The sequence below is a fragment of the Panulirus ornatus genome, chromosome 59, assembly GCF_036320965.1.
Source record: "Panulirus ornatus isolate Po-2019 chromosome 59, ASM3632096v1, whole genome shotgun sequence".
NCBI classification, from domain to species: domain Eukaryota; kingdom Metazoa; phylum Arthropoda; class Malacostraca; order Decapoda; family Palinuridae; genus Panulirus; species Panulirus ornatus.
Window position 1 is genome coordinate 12,773,987 of NC_092282.1, and position 20,691 is coordinate 12,794,677.

The window sequence follows — 20,691 nt, forward strand, 5'->3', positions numbered from 1 at the left end:
CGACCTGAACAAACGCCGGCCTGTAAAAGCGTCACAAAAATACACAGGAAGTTCTCAGTGCCACTAGCCACCGCCAGCCCCTGGGCCCCTTACCCACCCTGTTTGTTCTGTGGCTCTCTCTCTCTCTCTCTCTCTCTCTCTCTCTCTCTCTCTCTCTCTCTCTCTCTCTCTCTCTCTCTCCCCTCTCAGAGTGGCTAAGCCTTCAAGAGTACCATGGAACACACTGAAAGGAAATCAGACCAAAAACGAATGAATATGACAGCCCGACCCAAGAAGATAGAATGATTATTGAACGTGTCTTCAGGTGTGAAAGAAGACACACGCATGGAACAACTACAGCAACATTCAAAAGAAGACTTGTCATGGGGTTAAAATCAGTTCCAGATGAACCAAGAACCAATGATTATGTAATGCAAGACGTGAGGTGAGAGCTTGGCGCCAAGTCCCATGCTATTTGGACAGAATCTCATCGTAAGTTCTCGTGGGTAGTATCCAGACTTATCAGGTCCCTCTTACCTGCTTCTTCCATTTCATCCTTCGGTTCTGGTACCAGGTCTTGACCTGGAGTTGTGTGAGACCCAGGGATCGAGCTAGGTCGACCCGGTCAGGTGTGCTTAGGTATTTTTGAGCCTCAAATCGTCGCTCGAGACCAACCAGCTGCAGCTCTGGGGGGAAGATCTTCATTAATCACCAGATACAAAGAACATATCATGGTCGGTGTGATGTAGGAGGAGAGGCTAAAGGAAAGACGAGGTGGGAGACGTATCTTGAAGTGAAAGTAATCTTTCCACTGTGAGTTAAAACAGAGACACCTTAATTACTGGGTGCTCAAAGAAGGATTTCTTTTTGGAAATAAAAAAAAAGAAAATTCGTACAAATAATTCGATTAAATCATATTACTTTCCAGAGTAGGAGTAAGCAAGATTGATGAAGAAAAACAAGAAGAAAAAATAGTAAGAAAATAGGTATCTCATTAAAAGAAAGGACTAGAAATATAAAACAAAAAAAAGAGGTAACACCTTTCCATAAAAAAGTAAAAGAAGTGGATATAGTTGCAATGAGGAAAGAAAAAGAAAGATAACATGTCAGATATAACCAAGACCACACCGTATCCTCAACATTATGAAGTAAACAAGAAAACAGCATCATGTATGTAGGAAAGTAAGTGTCTCTCTCTGATGTCGAGACATTTACCTAATGGCAAAAAATTAATTCCAGTGAGAAAGAAAAGAATTCTGCGTGACTCTTGATACTCTCTCTCTCTCTCTCTCTCTCTCTCTCTCTCTCTCTCACACACACACACACACACCCTCCCCCTCCTCCCCAGTGTCGAGGAGCGGTCCAGTTCAGTTAATTGGCTGGATTACAGGGGACTAAATGGAGGAGGGACATCGCTCTGCCCGGGTCTCGATTTTCAGCAGAAGACCCACAGGGAAAGAAGGGAGAGAGGGAGGGAGGGAGAGAGAGAGTGAGGGAGGGAGGGAGGGAGGTCCATCTTTACTGTAACCTCCCAGAAAGCAGTTCCTCACCCTGGCTGGAAGGCAAGAAAGTAGGTCATGGGGTCAAACAGAAAAAACAGACAATATATATATATATATATATATATATATATATATATATATATATATATATATATATATCCCCTCCCTCTGACAGCAAGAAAGGGAGACTATATCCGTCTTCCCTTGAAGAATAGGATAATACGGTTATTGGCATCACATGTGTCAGCTCCCCTTCCTGACGGTAGAAAAGGCTGGGTGACTTAATCAGGAAAATCCTCACTCAAGCGGAGGTAACACGGCCATATACTGTCACTAACTTGAGTGGCATTATTACCTCAAGTTACGTTAGCTCTGAGGGTTTCAAGTTACGAGTGCCAGGAGTTACGATTGCATGAGGAACCGTAGATCTACGATAGACACGGACGAACCAACGTTACAGGAGGATAGAGGGACTCGAAGTGACTGGTAACTCCGGGTCTCCGATCTTGCGACAGCTTGTGATTACCTGAAGTTACAGTCTACGCTAATCTACCTCCTGAGTAGTCTACTTACCCATCACCAATAGTCTAACCTATCTTCACAGTATCTACTTTACTCCTGTTATCTGAAATCTACCAAAATACCACTCCAATCACCAACGGTCTCCACAACCACCCATCACCAGTAGTCTACCATCGTCCACTTCATTTATAGTCTACCATAGTGTCCCCTTCACTAAGAGTCTATCTCAGTCTCCTTCTCACTAACTGTTCACCACACTCACCCTTCACCACCCATATATCAACCTCCCATCACCAATTAGTCGTATACTACCCATATTCACTAGTACTCTACTAAATTCCCACTAACCAGTCTTTACCTCACCAGTAACGTGTTACATTCCTCCTCTTCCAGAAGTCTATGTTCGCCCACTTCTCTGTATTCTACCATAGTTCTTCCCTACCAAACGTCCACTACAGTTCCCTCACAACCAGTGGTCTACTGCAGTTCCTATACAACCAGTGGTCTAATACCATCCATCACAACCAGTAGTCTACTGCAGTCCCCTCACAACCAGTAGTCTACTACAGTCCCCCCCCCAACACCAGTGGTCTACTCCAGTCCCCCACAGTCAGACCCCGACCCAGACCCAGTGTCAGCAATACGTTGCGTGGACCTCCTCACCAGTGAACACGGTGCGCGATCTTCGGCATTTCTTGGTGGAGGTGTCTGGCACAGCCGAGGGACGTGTCCGTACGTACACAGGCACGGGTACTGGCACGGGCGGGCTGCTGGTCCGTGGCGTACTTGGGCTGGTCACCTCGTAATCTGAGGAGACAGGGAATCAGTCAGTATAAGGCCCGAGTATGAATGAGTTTAGTATAAGGGAGATGAGTAATCAATCTATAGAAGGAGAAACAGCTATTCAAGAACAGACTATAAATCAGCTTTGAAGAGGGGGATCCTGTCCCTAATCCCATTCCAGTCATGGAAAGATGTGCAATTGTTTTTTTTTTTCCTCCCTCCTCACTCTCATCATGATTCTATTCATTGGAAATCATTCCCGGTGGAACACACTCTCTCTAAGCTGAAGTGGCACTTTATTAGCGTAGCTAAAAATCCCACTTGAATTATGTATATATCGTTATATAAACATGTTCGCTTTCATGGATTTTAGATGTCCGGAATGAGGAGCGAAGTTAATTATAGTCTGCATCCAGCGTGTCAGGGACAATTAACACTAAACAAATGGATCCAGCTGAGATAAATGGGACTGCGTGTGTGTGTATGTGTCTGTGTGTGTATATGTGCGTATGTGTGTGTGTGTGTATGTGCGTGTGTGTGTGTGTGCGTGTGTGCGTGTTTGTCTGTCTATCTTTCTTGTCTGTCTGTGTTTGTGTTAGACTATAACATAGACAATATCGACGTAGAGGAGGTACCTCACATTCTAAACAATGAGGCATAACAAGAACTCCGTTTCCCCGTTGTGACGAGATGGTCCAACAGATCATCTACCGAAACCTTACAGTGGTTGGGGTTTTCCCTAAGCTTATCAGCATTTCGTACTCGCATAAAGCGTCTCTTTTTATGGGATAGTGTGAACCTGACGTGTCCTCAGAAGATTTCTCAGTGGTGTGTAGTCCCAAAGAAGCAGTCTAGTTGGAGCAGTAGCCCCAGCAGGGCAGCCCCCAAAGTGTGTGTGGAGTTTACCCTTTATAAGACCCATATGAGTGATGGGACCAGAGTGTAAAGTCCTGTGTAGAAATGGCTATGTAGTCTTCCCTGTGTAATGTCATCTGTGTAATCCCTCATGTGTAGTATCATCTGTGTCATCCCTCATGTGTAGTATCATCTGTGTAATCCCTCATATGTGGTATCCTGTGTAATCCCTCATGTGTAGTATCATCTGTGTAATCCCTCATACGTAGTATCATCTGTGTAATCCCTCATACGTAGTATCATCTGTGTAATCCTTCATGTGTAGTATCTGTGTAATCCCTCATGTGTAGTATCATCTGTGTAATCCCTCATGCGTAGTATCATCTGTGTAATCCCTCATGCGTAGTATCATCTGTGTAATCCCTCATATGTAGTATCATCTGTGTAATCCCTCATGCGTAGTATCAACTGTGTAATCCCTCATGCGTAGTGTCATCTGTGTAATCCCTCTTGTGTACCCTCGAAAATGATGTTTAGTCCCGCCTGTGTTGACCCACCGGCCTAATCCCGTTTGTGTGGCCCAACCCACATAATCCCGCTGGGTCTTACCCGCGCCGAGGCTCTTGAAGTGGGGCCTAAGGCCTAACTAATCCACACCTTCGCCTCTCGTAATTGGCCAACGCATCAGATTTCGTTTTCTTTTTTCTTTTTTTTGTATAAAATGTCGTATTCAACTTGAGAAAACGGACAGAATTCGATCTCTGAAAGCCACATCAGTCCAGGAGAAAAAAAAGAAACAGAGAACAGAGAAGGGGGCCAGGTGAGGATATTCCCTCGAAGGCCCAGTCCTCTGTTCTTAACGCTACCTCGCTATCGCGGGAAATGGCAATAGTATGAAAGAAAAAGAAATATATATATATATATATATATATATATATATATATATATATATATATATATATATATATATATATATATGTGTGTGTGTGTGTGTGTGTGTGTGTGTGTGTGTGTGTGTAGAGAGAGAGAGAGAGCACCTGCTTATATTTCTAGACTTTCCATTAACCTATGAGCAGTTCTTCTATTACAGTGGCAGAAATTTCGATAGATCGATTACAAGCGTCTACATGTGCCTGTGTGTGTGTGTGTGTGTGTGTGTGTGTGTGTGTGTGTGTGTACGTCCGTTCAAATTATTTACCAAAATAGCCTTATAACATTTTTCTTTTATTTTTCGTGAATGTTTCGTTTGCCCAAAGGTTATCTTGACCATCCTTGAGCAGCAACAGCAACTGTGGCTTAATTCCTTTGGTGTGTGTGTGTGTAGACACATGATCCTGTCTCACACCACCAGAGGGCTTCTTATGTAACATAAGATTTAACTTTTAATGTGATGTTTTCACTTGTCGCACATAAGTTCGCATCCTGGTTGCGGCAGTCGGACCACAGTCAACCTAGCTCTTCATCCTCCCATATCGGTTGGGAGATAAACTGGGTACTTGGCTTAGACTAATGATATATATAAATGAGTGATCGGGGCTTGAACATGCAGGAGGGTGAGAGGCGTGCACGGGATAGAGTGAATTGAAAAGATGTGGTATACGGGGATCGATGTGCTCTCAATGGCCTGAACCAGGGTTCTTAAAGCGGCCGAAAAACCATGGAAAGGTCTCTAGGGCCTAAATATGGATAAGGAGCTGTGGTTTCGGTGCCTTACAAATGGCAGCCAGAGAATGAAATGTGAACGAATGCGGCCTTTCTTCGTCTCTTCCTGGCGCTACCTCTCAAATGCAGGACGCGGCAATGATGAATATATATATATATATATATATATATATATATATATATATATATATATATATATATATATATATATACATATATCATTAATGAGATGGCCTTGCTTTGTGCATTCAGTTACCCCTGCCATCTCAACTAACAGATAAGTAAACTGTAGTTCTAAACCGACCCTGTAAGACGAACCTAAAAATAAACCATCTCTGTGTGAACTTACTTCACTTCACTTGTAGAAACATCCCTCAAAATGTCCTCCATTATTACTCGTGTATGAGGGAAAGGGAGAATCAAAGGACACGAACAGTATATATCCCTGTTGCCTTATATTCAAGACTACGAAGGCGCTTGGGAATATACGCAGAGATGTCGACCTATGGGGACACCCGTGTCCACACTGCAGGCACAGTGATCATGGTCCAGGTATGCATTTTTCCATTAATGCTCTCCTGAAAGATCCATTCTTCTTATGACTGTGTTTCTTGCTGATTCAAAAATGTTTAACTCATTAGATTTTCGTCGGATGTTTTTCTGCGACTAGAAAATGCCTGAACTTCATGTATATATATATATATATATATATATATATATATATATATATATATATATATATATATATATATGATATTTGTTCGCCGTGTGAGCAAGGCAGCACCAGGCATCCATTCTCTAGCCGCCATGTGTAATGTACCGAAACCACAGTCCTCTATTCACAACCAATCACCTCATGCCTACTTTTACGTGGTTTCCCGTGACTGCTTCATATGCCTTAGTTCAGTCCATCGACAGCACGTCGCCCCCTGTATACCACATCACTGTAATTCATTTTATTTCGTGCATGCCTAATTTCCTCCAGCATATATATATATATATATATATATATATATATATATATATATATATATATATATATATATATATATATATATATATTATCCCTGGGGATAGGGGAGAAAGAGTACTTCCCACGTATTCCCTGCGTGTCGTAGAAGGCGACTAAAAGGGAAGGGAGCGGGGGGCTGGAAATCCTCCCCTCTCATTTTTCTTTTTTTTTTTTTCCAAAAGAAGGAGCGGAGGGGTGGGTCAGGTGAGAATATTCCCTCAGGGGCCCAGTCCTCTGTTCTTGACGCTACCTTGCTATCGCGGGAAATGGCGAATAGTATGAAAGAAAGAAAAGAAAAATATATATATATATATATATATATATATATATATATATATATATATATATATATATATATATATATATATATATATGTATGTTTAGATCGAGGCAACAGTCCACGCGGGAGCGAGGTAAATTGGCTATCTTTGGGTTATGGGAACGCTTTAGGAAGATATGACTCGTAGTAACACTTAAGGCATCCATGCCAGCTGTCTGTCCTAGAACGCCCAGGTGGTGCTGCCCAACACAGCAGTCATTTACCCACAGAGTAACTTTATAAATCATTCTCACATATGACGTGTCCTGATTTCTCTATGTTAGCCAGATGCTCAACCCAAAAGGAGCATTCGAGCATGCCAACATGATCATTAAAGTAGTACCTCGTTGTGTCGAGGACTATTTTGGTCTGAATTTATCCTTCGTTCGTTCATTCTGACGAAGATCTCGACTGAAACATTTTCTGTGTGTCGGACGATTCATTGTGAAACGCAAGGCATTCATGTCGCTTGTCTCATGTCTCTTTAACCTCTCTGGATTTCATGTCATGCAGCATGTCATACATGGACCTCCCTGGTGTCAGGGTTAGCGTTCCTGACCGTGACGTATTCAAGGGCCGTCCAGGAGAGTTGAAGGCATAGGTTCGAATCCTGGTTGTGGCAGTCGGTCCACAGTCAACCCAGCTGTTGATCTAACATTAGTGTTTGGTCGATAGATCGGGTACCTGGCCCACGCAATGGGATATATATATATATATATATATATATATATACCGTTAATAAGATGGCCTTGATTAGTACTTCAGTTGCCAGTACCGTCTTAGCTAAGAAGAAAAAGAAAAATATTACCAGTATGATTTTCAATCTTTTTTATTGTATCTATTGTCAAGTGTGAGACATTTTAAGACTAGAATTCTAGGTACGTTCAATTCAGAAATCTCTCCAGCACAACATTAATTACGTTGATCAGATTAGCATTTGAGGAAAAAAGTATGAAATTCATCCATTTTCAAAATCGAAATCTTATATGATTTCACAGAGATGACTGGCACATATCCATCGATGTTTTCAAGCATTCTAGTGTAATTTTTGCCTTACAAAATGTTTGAATGATGGCGATGGTAATTTCTTCATTCTATGTTAACTTAAACGTCAAGGGCAATTGAATGCTCTAATCAAGGCCAATCGTATTCCCTCAAAGGCCCAGTCCTCTGTTCTTAACGCTACCTCGTTAATGCGGGAAATGGGGAATAGTTTGAAAGAATATATATATATATATATATATATATATATATATATATATATATATATATATATATATCCTAGTAAGAATATGTACCCAATCTATCGACCAACTGCGAGGAGAGGATGAAGAGCTGAGTTGACTGTGTACCGGCAGTCGCAACCACGTTTCGAACCTATGCTCTCGACCCTAAGCGTTGAATTCATCACGGTCATCCACGCTAACCGCTACGCCACGAAGGTCCATTTGCCTGAATCATTTATGAAACCAAATGATTAAGTTTTACCCACTTTACACGCATCATACAAATCTTATCTAATATGATTAACATAATTCAAGGGAACTTACACCCGTAATTCGATACGAACAAAGTTGCTCCTCGTTTCTAGTATATTACAGTAGAACATGACTATATGCTCTGTAACGCATAACATGGCCCTACGTATATCGTACCACAGAAAGTCGCCCTATATACACTGTACAACAGTGTGACCTTACGCATGGTGTATGATTAAGAAATGGCCCTATATACACTGTACCATAGCATTCGACCCTCTATACACTATTACACAATGTGGTCTTATATACATTGTGCCATATGAGATATCCCTATCCTATTTACATCGTACACCAGAATATATCAATGTATTCAATGAACCATAAAATATGGCCCTATGCAGAATATGGCGTTATGTAGAATATGATCCGATGTTCAATGTCCCATAGAATATGGCCTTATATGCACTACACCATGGTAAATATGCCTATAGATGTAATGTCTCACCAATGCAAGACCCTACGACTAAGCAGAGGTCCCCAGTAGACAACATCAAATCCATTTATACCATCTTAGTTTACTACAATTCTCTCTCTACAGACTAAAAGGGGAGTACCTCCAAAAAAAGATACGTGGACATTAGAAATCAAAAGATATTGCAGCAAACTGGGGTAACCTGTGGTCATACATTATATTCAGAGCCATTTCTAAAACCAAAGCAATTCTCTTTGGATTTTGTTGCCTTCACATACAAGTAAAACTTTCATGGCTTTGTCAGTATCGTTTATCACTCTTGTGTCTGTTAAGGGATAACTGCTGTGTGGCGAAGGTAATGAAAAATGAATGGGTGAAGAAGCTGTAAATGATCGTAAGCTTCAGGTATGAGTGAATGACCGGTACAAGTATGGATATATGAAAATCACAGATATGGATGAATGAATGCTTCATGTGTGGATGAATGAACGGCACAAGTATGGATGAATGAACAGTATAAGCTTTAAATGGGTATGGGTGAATCCAAAGTCTGTATATAAAGTAGTAAGCATTGCTCTCTCCTACGAGAAATACCACACCTTTTCCCCGCCACCATCATTCCCTCCCATCCTTTCTACCACACCCTCTCTCCTTGGCCACCATGACACCACACCCTTCCTCCCTGGCCACTAGACCCTCCCTCATCATCTATCATCACCACTCTTTCCCTCCCTGGCCACCACGCCCTGTGCGACGGAATGGCATTGTTCAGTGGTGTAACCAATCATCCCCGCCATTTTCCCTCTTCATATCTCCCATATTGCCGGCACAACCTTCCCTCTCAGCAGTAAACTATTATCTCGAGAATATATCACCCAAGAAGCAAGCAATTTTTATCCTGCTAAAATGGATGAATTATTGGCAACTGTGTATGAGGGTTAGTCATCGTGGGTCTGATGATTTGCGTTTCGTGTTTAAAGCAATAAGCGCCCCATTTGTAAGGTGATAAGTGCAAGTATAAGTAATGAGCACTGCAAGTATAAGTAATAAGCACTGCAAGTATAATTGATGAGCACTGCAGCTGTAAGTAGCACTGCAAGTATAAGTAATGAGCACGACAAATGTAAGTAATTAGCACTGCTTGTATAAGAAATGAACACAGCAAGGGCATGTAAAGAGCACTGCATATGTTAAGTAATGAACGCAGCAGGCATATGTAATGAGTACTACAAGTATAAGTAATGAGGAAAGCAAGTATAAAACAATGTGCACTCGCAAATAGGATCAATCATAAGTACGAGTGTAAGTAATGCGCACAGATCCTATAAGTAACGAACACAGTAATTATAAAGTGATTGGCGCTCTAAGTAATAATCACCTACAAGTGCAAGGTAATCAGCGCTGCTGCAGTTACAGCAAATGTGTCGCAGATGTAAAGTCATTAACACCACAGGAAGCAATACGAGCTGCAATGATTGAGTACAGGAGCAGCTGAGGCGGTCCATTCACTATCGACGATTTTGGGAATACGTTAGAGTATATTTCCCTCATGACACAGGCACTGAAGGAGTCTCTAACTCTACTCATAAAGGCTGACCGAAAGCAGAACCTATTTACAAATCTATTATGATCTTTTTCTGTTTTACGCATCTATAGAATCTCTATACCTGCTACTCACGAACGGCCAAAATACTAAAATATCCAAGGTAGTCTCTCCACTATATATTTTCTTTTTAAGGACGGTAAACTTTACATACTTTGGGTTTTTGTAAGTTCCAGAACCTGTTATTCCTTGAGGACAGTCGGCCTGGCGGCGAGTTGGTGAGGAACATCTACTCCATCTATCGGCGAAAGAAGGCATCTCTAGGGTAGAGTGTTAGCCGTGATTTCGCTGGTGAGTTAATTATGGATGTGGGACCGAAATCCCGATGGAAATGATTCAGAATCGCGGACGAAGTTGGCTGTGAATAGATTAAAAGGGAGTGCTACCCAGATGAGGGATTAATGAGAGCCTTTCATATTTCCCATCCGATCTGAAGAATGAGAAACGATGCTGTCGTGCGAAAATTAGTCAGTTTCTGCCAGATCAAAGCAACAGATTCACTCATATGAATCCGAGAATTCACTCAGCTAAAGTCATTTCTCTTGCCATTCATTCTCCCCCCCCAAAAGATAACTTTGGATCTCCTCCGCAAGTCATGAAATATAACGCCGGCCACAGATTGCATACGGTTTATCCAAACATCCCCGGGGGCTCTGGGAATGGACCTGGCAATTGGGGCTCTGAGTAAGGGAGGAGGTCAGTCCCACTGAAAATGGAAATGGATGAAAAACAAGAAGGGTCAACAGCTGCTTCAGGACTGCATGATCGACTTGGCACGAGAGACTCGGCTTTGATACAGAACTTTTAAGATTTTATGATCATTTTTCGCTCGAATATTGGCGAAAGAAATCTAGAGGATGATTCATCTATAAAGCTACGGGCAATATGAGGGGTTTTGATTTTCGTGGTTTACCACTGCAGTACCAACGCTCTTAAATTGAAGAATATGGGTTATGGTGTCTCTATCTATTTGTTTGGCTACCTTCTCATACAGTCAAAGGATGATGATAACTCATAAGGTCAAACCCCTTCATTGTGGTTAATACAATCTCTCTGTCATTACACGGGCGGTCATCAAAACAATATTGGAGTTGCTATATCATGTTTACTGCACTAATGTAATGTTCTGAGATTATTTACAGGAGTTTCTCATTTCACAGATATGGATCTGTGGTGTACAGTGAACTGTTGGTTTGTGATAATGATAAACATAAGGTAGTGAAGAAGCTTATAATGGGGTCTTGAAACCCATGGCATATGGCTTCTGAATTCATCCATAGAGTACGTATTGCAGAAGTGTAATGTGGGGAAGAAGAATATGGTATAATCTTGTAGACCAGCATGTAAAGTATGTCATATAGGACATGATATAATACTATGTGGTGTGAGTTGTGTCAGGACGAAGTGTGAAGTGTGTGGTGTCACGTATGCAGTATGAAGTGTTAGCGGACGACCTGTGTGAGGGGCATGTGTCTGTTGGCGTTCATTAAGGGTTCATCCTCGCAGGTGCCTTGCATGAGGTAATTAGTGGTTCGTGCTGCCAGACATGTAGAGATGAGGAGGGAAGGGGGTGCACATTGTATGAGGCAACAGCCCGTCTTTGCAAAGCTGGCGGTAAGGACTGAGGCGTGGACCCATGATCAATACCTCAGCTTCTCCTCCAGCAGCAGCACCCTACTCTCTCTCTCTCTCTCTCTCTCTCTCTCTCTCTCTCTCTCTCTCTCTCTCTCTCTCTCTCTCTCTCTCAGCTGACTGGGCAAGGAGGGAGAAGGGAGGAGGAGGGGGTTGTCCCTCATGCTGCGGTGAGGAACGAAAGAAGCTGAACTCAGGGGTGGGAGAGGGAGGTCGAATTCAGGACAGCAAAGGTTGCCAGGGTGGTTGGGTGGGGAAAGAGAGCTCCAGTGTGGGGCAACCTAGAGGGGGAGGAGGTAATATCTAGGCTGAGGGGTGTGAGGACAGAGGAGGAGGAGGAGGAAGGAGGAGGGATTGGGGAGGAGGGAGAGAACAGCGACGCTCGAGTGTGGCTCTTGTTGACATTCCAATGTCGTGTTTGTTGATGTTGGCGTCGGCCACGAGCCTCCAAGTTCCTGAGACAGCCATTGTCTGACCCCCATCAGTCTGCCAAAGCCTCCCAATGTCTGACCTGAAACTCCCGCCGTCGCCAGCGGCTGACCTAAGACTGCCAGAGGTCCCTAGTGGCTGACCGAAGACTGCCGGAGGTCCCCAGTACCTGACCTGAAACCACTGGGAACTCTAGGATATTCTGACCTGATACTTCCCGCGGTCTCCAGTGTCTAACCTGAGACTGTCTGAGCCAGCAGTAGCTGACCTGCCACAGCTGGGCTGACACTGCGTCAGGTCAGCAAAGGGTCATGTGCTCACGGCGAGGACTACATGTCTCTCAGGTTTCGTTCTGGGTGGGGTACAGTACGGTACTCGTCACGTACCAACCCGGTCGGTACGGGTTATGATACGGACGATACACAAGGGTACGAGTCACGTACTGGATAAGGTGCCTTCATGGGGGTCAGATGCCAATTTGAGGGTGACATCCGCAATCAACCTCACACTTTTTCAGTAGAAAATACGCCCGTCGCAAATCCTTTGGCTAAAGGAATCAGCAAACTAAAGAGAAAAAACAATTCTCAATTAATAAAACACATTGAGAAAAAAAGGGAGGAAGAAATCGAAGATATCAAGAAACAGTCGAGACTAATATCAAATGCATCTTCTTGTAAGACATAGCTACTGTCATCGGTTCGTGGGTAATGCTTTATGGGAGAAAAAAATGTATAAACGCATTATGTAAACTTATTCAATGACAAACCAGACAAACTAACGTGAAAAATGATCCTAAATGATTGCAAAGTCTTCAGGTTTCTCAGTGGAAGCTTTCGAACTCGTCAATCTACATCTTTTTAAGCTTTAAAAAAGGTTTTCAAGGTGTCAGTGCATTCTCGGGGACCTTCGCCTAATATTTTATATGATTGTGAGAACCCTTGACGTGTACACAGAACCTTCAACGCGCGAGGGAAAACTCTGAGATGGTTCATAATATTTTTCTTCAGTCAACATATCATCCAGCTGTCAGCATATCTTCCAGCTGTCAGCATATCTTCCAGCTCTCAGCATATCTCCTAGCTGTGAGCATATCTTCCACCTGTCAGCCTATTTTCCAGCTGTGAGCATATCTTCCACCTGTCAGCATATCTTCTAACTGTGAGCATATCTTCCACCTATCAACACATCATCTTCCATCTGTCAACTTATCTTCCACCTGTCATTATATCTTCCAGTTTCATTAGATCTTACACACAATAGCACATCTATCTATCAACACATCATCCACCTATCAACACACATCTTCCAGTTATCAACACATCTTTCACCTATTAACACAACTACCTGTCAACACATTTTCTAGTTATCAACACATCTTCCACCTATTAACACAACTACCTGTCAACAAATTTTCTACCTATCAACACATCTTCCAGTTATCAACACATCTTCCATCCAAAACCCGTCTACCTGCTGTCAACTGTTCGCCAGACGACTCTGACAGTCTGTTCAAGAGAAAGGTCTGAACGTTGTCATCAAATCCAAAAGGTCTGATGTTATACTAAAAGTAAAATCAACAGTTAATGTTAAAAAATAATGTTAATTGTATTTAATTTGAACGCTTTTTTTCTCTTGCTTAGAAAAAATTCTTGTTGGAAAAATTTTTATTTCAAAATTCGGGATAATTTCTCTTTGTAGGTCTTATCATACACACTTCAAAAGACTTGGGATATACAATTTTTACAAACTTTATCTTTCATTTTGAAAACGCTCCGTATCAAAACGTTTAGAAGTTATATCTGGAACCTGCCTGCCACTCATTTGCAAATATGATAACAGAGATTCTACATAAGTAGGTTCTGCCTTTAATTCAGTACAGACTACAACGTTTGCGAAGGCTATTTCAGATGTAACTTTCTTAACTCGTCGTGCCACTAGAGCAAAAAGTGATAGCCCCCAGTCGAATAGTAGTCCCAGAATACACTTATCCAGAACACTTCACACGGCTTATGTGCGACTCGATCGGGTTTCAAATGGCGTTGCCTTTACTGTATATACTCTGTGAAGGACTGTGTTAATATCATGAAGATAGAAGGGAGTATTGAAGAAGCAGGAAGTTGGTACACACACACACACACACACACACACACACACACACACACACACACACACATATATATATATATATATATATATATATATATATATATATATATATATATATATATATATATATTTTTTTTTTTTTTTTTTTTTTTTTTTTTATACTTTGTCGCTGTCTCCCGCGTTTGCGAGGTAGCGCAAGGAAACAGACGAAAGAAATGGCCCAACCCCCCCCCCCCATATACATGTACATACACACGTCCACACACGCAAATATACATACCTACACAGCCTTCCATGGTTTACCCCAGACGCTTCACATGCCTTGCTTCAATCCACTGACAGCACGTCAACCCCTGTATACCACATGACTCCAATTCACTCTATTTCTTGCCCTCCTTTCACCCTCCTGCATGTTCAGGCCCCGATCACACAAAATCCTTTTCACTCCATCTTTCCACCTCCAATTTGGTCTCCCTCTTCTCCTCGTTCCCTCCACCTCCGACACATATATCCTCTTGGTCAATCTCTCCTCACTCATTCTCTCCATGTGCCCAAACCATTTCAAAACACCCTCTTCTGCTCTCTCAACCACGCTCTTTTTATTTCCACACATCTCTCTTACCCTTACGTTACTTACTCGATCAAACCACCTCACACCACACATTGTCCTCAAACATCTCATTTCCAGCACATCCATCCTCCTGCGCACATCTCTATCCATAGCCCACGCCTCGCAACCATACAACATTGTTGGAACCACTATTCCCTCAAACATACCCATTTTTGCTTTCCGAGATAATGTTCTCGACTTCCACACATTTTTCAAGGCTCCCAAAATTTTCGCCCCCTCCCCCACCCTATGATCCACTTCCGCTTCCATGGTTCCATCCGCTGACAGATCCACTCCCAGATATCTAAAACACTTCACTTCCTCCAGTTTTTCTCCATTCAAACTCACCTCCCAATTGACTTGACCCTCACCCCTACTGTACCTAATATATATATATATATATATATATATATATATATATATATATATATATATATATATATATATATATATATATATTGCCGGCAAGGCAGCAGGTTTGGATGGTATTGCAGTGGAATTTATTAAGAAAGGGGGTGACTGTATTGTTGACTGGTTGGTAAGGTTATTTAATGTATGTATGACTCATGGTGAGGTGCCTGAGGATTGGCGGAATGCGTGCATAGTGCCATTGTACAAAGGCAAAGGGGATAAGAGTGAGTGCTCAAATTACAGAGGTATAAGTTTGTTGAGTATTCCTGGTAAATTATATGGGAGGGTATTGATTGAGAGGGTGAAGGCATGTACAGAGCATCAGATTGGGGAAGAGCAGTGCGGTTTCAGAAGTGGTAGAGGATGTGTGGATCAGGTGTTTGCTTTGAAGAATGTATGTGAGAAATACTTAGAAAAGCAAATGGATTTGTATGTAGCATTTATGGATCTGGAGAAGGCATATGATAGAGTTGATAGAGATGCTCTGTGGAAGGTATTAAGAATATATGGTGTGGGAGGCAAGTTGTTAGAAGCAGTGAAAAGTTTTTATCGAGGATGTAAGGCATGTGTACGTGTAGGAAGAGAGGAAAGTGATTGGTTCTCAGTGAATGTAGGTTTGCGGCAGGGGTGTGTGATGTCTCCATGGTTGTTTAATTTGTTTATGGATGGGGTTGTAAAGGAGGTAAATGCAAGAGTCCTGGAAAGAGGGGCAAGTATGAAGTCTGTTGGGGATGAGAGAGCTTGGGAAGTGAGTCAATTGTTGTTCGCTGATGATACAGCGCTGGTGGCTGATTCATGTGAGAAACTGCAGAAGCTGGTGACTGAGTTTGGTAAAGTGTGTGGAAGAAGAAAGTTGAGAGTAAATGTGAATAAGAGCAAGGTTATTAGGTACAGTAGGGGTGAGGGTCAAGTCAATTGGGAGGTGAGTTTGAATGGAGAAAAACTGGAGGAAGTGAAGTGTTTTAGATATCTGGGAGTGGACCTGTCAGCGGATGGAACCATGAAAGCGGAAGTGGATCATAGGGTGGGGGAGGGGGCGAAAATTTTGGGAGCCTTGAAAAATGTGTGGAAGTCGAGAACATTATCTCGGAAAGCTAAAATGGGTATGTTTGAGGGAATAGTGGTTCCAACAATGCTGTATGGTTGCGAGGCGTGGGCTATGGATAGAGATGTGCGCAGGAGGATGGATGTGCTGGAAATGAGATGTTTGAGGACAATGTGTGGTGTGAGGTGGTTTGATCGAGTAAGTAACGTAAGGGTAAGAGAGATGTGTGGAAATAAAAAGAGCGTGGTTGAGAGAGCAGAAGAGGGTGTTTTGAAATGGTTTGGGCACATGGAGAGAATGAGTGAGGAGAGATTGACCAAGAGGATATATGTGTCGGAGGTGGAGGGAACGAGGAGAAGAGGGAGACCAAATTGGAGGTGGAAAGATGGAGTGAAAAAGATTTTGTGTGATCGGGGCCTGAACATGCAGGAGGGTGAAAGGAGGGCAAGGAATAGAGTGAATTGGAGTCATGTGGTATACAGGGGTTGACGTGCTGTCAGTGGATTGAAGCAAGGCATGTGAAGCGTCTGGGGTAAACCATGGAAAGCTGTGTAGGTATGTATATTTGTGTGTGTGGACGTGTGTATGTACATGTGTATGGGGGGGGGGGGGGTTGGGCCATTTCTTTCGTCTGTTTCCTTGCGCTACCTCGCAAACGCGGGAGACAGCGACAAAGTATAAAAAAAAAAAAAAAAAAAAAAAATATATTGGGTTATAGTTTACATCATATATATATATATATATATATATATGATGTAAACTATAACCCAAAATATGACGAAACCAGTTTTCGCTCGTCGAATTCATAATCCAGGAAGGAAAGAAGGTGTCTGTGTAGGAATGTTATTACCTTCTGAAAACAAGCTCCATCCATGGCTCTTGGGCAGAAACCCGAGAGATGCGAGGATGGCATGACACAAGACCTGGCTTTAGCTGTTCATTCCATCAAAACTTCCTTCAGGAGGTATCTTATCTGAGGAAACTATATTTTCTTTTTTCCATAAAGCTTGTAACTCGTTTCCTGCAGGATTAGTTTACTCTAGGAAAAGTAATTAGGCAATAGGCAGGACCAATATGAAATATAGCTTCTTTTAAGGATTTTTTAATTGCATATAATTGATTAAATGTTTTTCGTGATTAAACTGAAAAGGAGAAACGCTATCATCCTTGATTTGAACGGAATCTTAACTGAATTATCTAATATATTGCAAAAAAAAATCAGAGGTGTACCATATTTGTCTAACATACAGATCAAAGTAATTCCAAGTCCGCCTTATTCAGTCTTGCAAGGCCTTGACCCGTCCCTTCACAAGATAAAGGCGTACCAATTCTCAGCGATATTTCCATTTCCCCGCGAGCGTCAGATGAGGTGATGAAGGATCGCTTATAGATATACATTTCCAGGCTGAATGTAGCATCAAGGAGGCTACTTAAGCAACCTTAGAAGAAAATATATTTTCTTTCCATAAGAGATCTTTGTTACGGCACCACTAGACTATATACATATATATATATATATATATATATATATATATATATATATATATATATATATATATATAATATATACACACATATATACAAACCTCCAACAGCCAGGATCGAACCCGGGACCCCTGTGTGTTGGGGTGGAGACGAGAATGGATGAAGGCAGGAAGTATGAATATGTACACGTGTATATATGTATATGTCTGTGTATGCACATGTATGCTTATGTGCATGTATGAGCGTTTATGTATATACATGTGTATGTGGGTGGGTTGGGCCATCCCTCGTCTTGTTTCCTTGCGCTACCTCACCGACGCGGAAGTCGGCGATTAATCATATGAAATAAATAAGAAGAATATATATATATATATATATATATATATATATATCTTTCCGAATGAGTGATTTATTTCGAAATCATGAATGCGACTCATATGAATGAGAGACAAAGTTCCGAATGATCATGGTAGACCCACTTCATAGTAATATCCAACGAAATATAGAATCTATATAACATTCGCTATGGCAAATGACAGGAAATGTCGCTAGTAGTCAATATATTACAATAGTGTGAAAACGGGTTACGAGTGTGAGGTCAAAATCCTTCGTCCGTGGTGTCATATTGTTTCACACAAAACGTGGTAAAATACTTTTTTTTTTTTTTTTTTCGTGTGTACCACACGTATGATTCATAGTAACCACATGACCTCACTGTTCGAGACAGACGAAAGACTTTTCCACAGCATCAACTCCATATACACCAGATAACACAAACACACACACCACACACACACACACACACACACACACACACACACACACACACACAGTTTGATGAACTAAGCTAGAGTAATATAGTGTTCTCTGAGAACTGATATATAAACATATGAGAAGATGAATTTCTGACAAGTCGATATTACTTTAGAAAGAGTGAAGTCTCGAAGTAACTTGAAACCCACAACGCAATTACGCTCACTTAAAACCAGGCACTTTCTAAGTACATATGGTACCAGGACCCAGCCAGCGAAGTCACCCATATGTCGCCTACCAGCAATTAAAACTCTTGGTAACTACATGACGCTTAGTCGTCTGGGAGGATACACGGATTAGAGTGAAGATCGCTGAGATTACAACGGAAATTGTGTGGATTCGAGCGACAGATCACCAAAAGGGGAAATGGAGACGGAAATTATGCCTCGTTATAGAACCCCTCTGGTCAGCAGGGGACGTTGCTGCTGTCGCCTCTGCTGCTGTGGTGAGGCAAGGGACGGCCACAGAAGCACAGCAGTGAACTCCTCCTCCTCCTCCTGCTGCTGCCGCTGCTATGTTAAGGCAAGAGATGGCCACAGAAGCACAACAGCGACCTTCTCCTCCTGCTGTCGCTGCTGTGTTGAGACAAGAGATGGCCACAGAAGCACAGCAGTGAACTCCTCCTCCTCCTCCTCCTCCTGCTGCCGCTGCTATGTTAAGGCAAGGGATGGCCACAGAAGCACAGCAGCAAGCTCCTCCTCCTCTTACTGTTGCTGCTGTGCTAAGACAAGAGATGGCCACAGAAGCACAACAGCGAACTCCTCCTGCTGTCGCTGCTGTGTTAAGGCAAGAGATGGCCACAGAAGCACAACAGCGAACTCCTCCTCCTCCTCCTCCTCCTGCTGTCGCTGCTGTGTTAAGACAAGGGATGGCCACAGAAGCACAGCAGCAAGCTCCTCCTCCTCTTACTGTCGCTGCTGTGTTGAGACAAGGGATGGCACACACAAGCACAGCAGCGAACTCCTCCTCCTCCTCCTCCTCCTCCTGTCGCTGCTGTGCTGAGACAAGGGATGGCCACAGAAGCACAGCAGCGACGATGGTAAAGGTGCGAACGACGAAGCTTGGCCACAACCGTAGAGTTCAACGAACTGAACAACGACACGAACAAGAACGAAAGAGGGGTCGACGACGGAAAGGGCCTACGACGACGACGTTCATAAGGACGACAACCACGACAACGACCAGAGATCGCAGCGACGGCCGGCTACGTAGACGACATTACCAACGACACATACGAAACAAAAGGAAACGGGCGTGAGAAGAGAACCAGACAAGGATGACGACAGAGAACAGAAAAAAGAAACCCAAGAACCAATACGAAAACAGAAACCGGAACGACACCAGCGACAGACACGACATTATCGACGACAATCCTAAGAAAGAAGAAGAGAACGGACGTAAGGAGGAGAAAATATGCCTAGTGCTACGACAAAAGAAACACGACCACTAGGAACGAGGATCAAGATCTACTTCGGCAGAAAACGACGAGAGGAATGAATTCTGTCTACCACCTGATATGTATGTGTGTGTGTGCGTGTGTGTGTGTGTGTGTGTGTGTGTGTGTGTGTGTATCAGAAGTGAAGGGACAAGAAGAAGGTGGGGAGACTGAATTGGAGATGGAAGGATGGAATGAATACGATTTTGAGTGTTCTCGGCCTGAACATGCAGGAGGGTGAAGGGCGTGAATGGAATTGAGTGAATTGGAAAAATGTGCTATACAGGGAGAGCCGTGCTGTCAACGGACTGAAGCAGGGCATATAAAACTGCCGGGGTAAACCATGGAAAGGTCTATGAAGACTGGTTGTGGATATGGGGTTGTGGTTTCGATGCATTATATACACATAACAGACAGAGAATGGGTGTGACCTAATGTTGCCTTTTCTTCGTCTATTCCTGGCACTACCTTTTTTTTTTTTTCCAAAAGAAGGAACAGAGAGGGGGGCCGGGTGAGGATGTTCCCTCAAAGGCCC

General features: G+C 42.6%; 1 protein-coding gene across 1 annotated transcript in view; it reads right to left on the minus strand.

Moving 5' to 3' along the window:
* LOC139767350 (uncharacterized) overlaps nt 1-20,691 on the minus strand; it is a 69,578-nt gene that overhangs the window by 8,545 nt on the left and 40,342 nt on the right. Inside the window, exons 2-3 of the mRNA XM_071696672.1 lie at nt 2,667-2,810; nt 517-665 (exon numbers count right to left, since the gene is read on the minus strand). Coding sequence (XP_071552773.1) covers nt 517-665; nt 2,667-2,810 — 293 coding nt within the window. The remainder of the gene's footprint in view (nt 1-516; nt 666-2,666; nt 2,811-20,691) is intronic.